General features: G+C 31.1%; 1 protein-coding gene across 1 annotated transcript; it reads left to right on the top strand.

The window, feature by feature from the left end:
• The first annotated feature begins 2,228 nt into the window (after positions 1-2,228).
• Positions 2,229-2,520, top strand: SELENOK (selenoprotein K). The gene is given in 1 exon segment (XM_039218342.1): positions 2,229-2,520. A coding segment is annotated over 1 exon segment (279 nt). The 5' UTR covers positions 2,229-2,241.
• Positions 2,521-4,016: the final 1,496 nt, after the last annotated feature.

The following is a 4,016-nucleotide window of genomic DNA, read 5'->3' as shown; positions in this document are numbered from 1 at the left end:
CTTTTAAGGAAAATTTGAATTAAAGATTCAAAGTTTTTGATAAATAAGGGGCTATTCAAATTTTCTATTTCTTCTTGCATCAGTTTTGGTATAATACCTATCATTAGACATTGTCCAGTTTATCTAGGTTGCCTAATTGATCAGTATAACTTTGTTCATAATATTCCTCTATTATTATTTTTATGTTTGTAGGATCTGTGATAATATCCCTTTTCACATTACTTATGTTGATCATTTGTGTGTTCTTCTTCTTTTTTATCAGTTTAGCTAAAGGTTAATCAATTTCATTGATGTTGCCAACAAATTAAGTTTTGATTCATTGATTTTTAAAATCTGTTTATTTGTTCCTATTTCATTGCTTTCTATTCTTCATCATCTTCTTGTTTGTACTTACTTTAGAAGTAATTTCCTCTTCTTTTCCTAGATTCCTAAGATGAAAGCCTACGTCAATGATTTTAAATGTTCCTTCTTTTCTAATAAAAAAATCTTAACTTTAAATTTCTTTCCCTGTAAGCCCTGTTTAGCCATATTGCCTAAATTATGATGTACTTTGTCACCATTCTGTTAAAAATATTTTCAGGGTGCCTGGGTGGCTCAGTTAAGCATCTGACTCGGATCAGGTTATGATCTCACAGTTCATGAGTTTGAATCCTGCATCCAGCTCTATGCTGACAGCCCAGAGCCTGGAGCCAACTTCAGATTCTGCGTCTTCCTCTCTCTCTGCTCCTCTCCAACTCATGCTCTGTCTCTCTCAAAAATAAATAAACATTAAAAAAATTATAAAATTTGTTTCTAAACTCCCTTGTGATTCTTCTTTGATTATGAGTGATTTATAAATGTGTTACTTAATTTCCAAATATTTGGGTAATTTCTACATATCCTTTTCTTATTTTTTCTACATTAATTCCATTCTAGTCAGAGAGAATAATATGTATGATTTCAATCCTTCTCATATTTGTTAGAACTTGTTAATTTGTCTGAATATGATCTACCTTAGAGAATGTTCCAGTATATGCATTATACTGTTGTTGGGTGCAGTAGTCTATAAATATTAATTACATCACAGTGGTTGATAACATTTTTTAGGTATTTTTAATCTTTACTTATTTTTTGTCTATTCTATCAAGAACTGGAAGTATTGATGCAATTAAATATAACTGAATTTGTTTATTTCACCTTTCATTTGTATCAGTTTTTCTTTATGTATTTTGAGGCTTGGCTATTTGGCGGATACACGGTTAAGATTGTTATATCTTCTTATTGAATTGACTGTTTTGTCATTATGAAATACCGCTCTTTATTTTTGATAGCATTTATTGTTATGAATTCTACTTTGTCAGATATTAGTATAGCCGGTCCAACTTTCTCTTAATGTTGTTTCATTGTATGTCATTTTTCATCCCTTTACTTTCATGTTGTTCATGGCTTTATATTTAATATTTGTTTTTTAGATAACATATAGTTTGGACTTTTATTTAAGTGACAATATTGCCTTTAATTGGAGTGTTTAGCTCATTTACAGTTAATGAAATCATAAATATGTTGTTTTCTATCTGTTTGTTGGTTCACTGTTTCTTTCCTTTCCTACCTTCTCTGCTTCTTTGGATTGATTGATTACTTTTAGGATTCATTTTGTCCCTACTATTGACTTGTTGACTATATATCTTTGTTTTGTTTTTTATGTTTGGTCTAGGCTTTCCAATATGTACCTTTAACTTATACTCTATCTTTAAATAGTATTACACTTCAGGTTTACTTTCATTTCTCTCTTCCCATCCTTTTGCCATTTTTTCATATAATTCACTTTTCTTCATGATATAAACGTTACAATTCATTGGTATTATATTTTTTAATTCAACAAGTCAATTACCTATTAAAGAAAGTTTTAAAAAAGAAAAAAGTATTCTATATTTCCACTTATGGATTATCTCTTCAGTTCTTTATTCCCTAATGTCGATCCAAGTTTCTGTTTGGTGTCTTATTCCAGCATAAAGAAATTTCTCTGGCGTTTCTCATAGTGTAGAGAAGAGCTCCAATCAATAATTCTCTCAGTTTGTGATTACCTGAAAATGTAATTTTTTCACTTTCATTTTCAAAGAATAGTTGTGTTGGATAAAGAATTCTAGGTTGATGAAATTTTTCTTTAGTCCTTTAAATATGTCATTTCACTGTCATCTGTTTGTATTGTTTTTAACCAAAGGTCCATGGAGTTGCTATGGAGGCGGGAAACAAGGGGTGAAGATGGTTTACATCTTGAATGGACAAGTGTTGGACAACCCGAGTCAGTCCCCATAGAGATTATCTTTGATAACAGATTTCTTCTGGGGAGTAGCTGAGTCCGTGATTTTGTTTTTCAAGACTCTGTTTCAGCAAGATGTGAAAAAGAGAAGAGGCTACAGAAACTCCTCTGATTCCAGATATGATGATGGAAGAGGGCCACCAGGAACCACCCCCCCAAGAAGAATGGGTCGAATTAATCATCTGCATGGCCCTAGTCCTCCTCCAATGGCTGGTGGATGAGGAAGCAGACAACTGGACATGCACATTCATAGCAGAAGGAAACCATCAAGAGGGCGAGGGCTGACCATGTTGGACAAGCAAATGAATGTGTGCGTGTAAACAAGGATTGCTCTGTGTGCTCCCAGACGGATAACATCGTGCTGGGAATTCCTTCCCCAGGGATCTGGCATGACTGACCTGCAATTCTATAAACACACATGTTTGTCTCATTATCTTTTTTGTATAGCTTATGAAAGTATTACTATAGTTTTAATGAAATATTTTTAGGTTACAAAACTTGACTTGTCATCTTTGTATAATTAAAACACTCCAAATTTGAAGAAAAATAAAGATCTAGTATTCAGTAAAAAAAAAAAAAAATCAAAGGTCTATGGTGTTTCCTATGTGTGTTCCCGCCTATGTATGTATCTATTTTTCTGAATATTTTGAAACTTTTCCTTTTATTAATGGGTTTTCAGAAATTTGTTTATCTTGTGTCTTTATGTAGTTTTTTTCTTAACATTTATCTTGCTTAGGGTTCCTTGAATTTCTTGGTTGTTTGAATTTATAGTTTTTACTAAATTTGGAACTTTTTCAGCCATTATTTCTTTAAATATATTTTCTGCCCTTTTCTTACTTCTCTTCTGGGACTCCAATTATTTGCATATTATGTCACTTAATAATTATCCCACAAGTCATTGAGGCTTTAAGTTTCTCAGTTTTTCTCTGTATTTCATTTTGCATAGTTTCTTTTGCTATGCTTTCAAGCTGATTGACCTGTTATTACATAGTGTCTATAAATTTTATCCAGTGAAACTTTCCCTTCACATGTTATATTTTTTAATCTCTAGAATTTCCCCATATGTTCCATTTCTTTCTCCTTTATGTAATACTCTTTTTAAAGTCCTCAAACATATTTAAAATTGTGATTTTAAAATCTGTTCTTGATATTTCCATCAACTCTGTCATTTTTAGATTTGTTTCTATAATTGATTTTTTCACCTTTTTCTGGGTCACAATTTCCTGCTTCATGTCATATCTTATCATTTTTCATTAGAAGACACATCATTAATATTGTTGTTGAGTTGTTGAATTTTTTTCTTTTATATTACAGAGGATTTAAATTTTGTAGGAGAGACAGTTAAATTACTTGACTTAATCCTCTCAAGATTTGTTTTATGTTTTGTGAGAGCAAGACTACAATAGCTTCTGTGATTTGTTTTATGATTTTTCTTCTTTAGCTTTTACTATATTTTTGTTTATTCATAATATTCTGTATTTAATTAATTATCTGTAGTTCAAGTATGTTCTGTCTTCAGTTTTTTAATTGTTACTTTTATGTCTTTATATACTCATTCAAACCTTTCAAATCTGCCATATATTTTCATTTATTCTCTGAAAAAAATGGAAAAAACACATTTTCACAATTCACACATTTTTCCTTCTGCCATTCACCTCCTTCACTTCTTGATGTCTGTGTGTGCATGTATGGGTGTGTTGTTTACTGTGAAATTTTG

This window comes from Hyaena hyaena, unplaced genomic scaffold (assembly GCF_003009895.1).
Source record: "Hyaena hyaena isolate Hyena2069 unplaced genomic scaffold, ASM300989v1 scaffold_14, whole genome shotgun sequence".
NCBI classification, from domain to species: Eukaryota; Metazoa; Chordata; class Mammalia; order Carnivora; family Hyaenidae; genus Hyaena; species Hyaena hyaena.
This window is presented reverse-complemented; position numbering and strand designations above follow the sequence as displayed.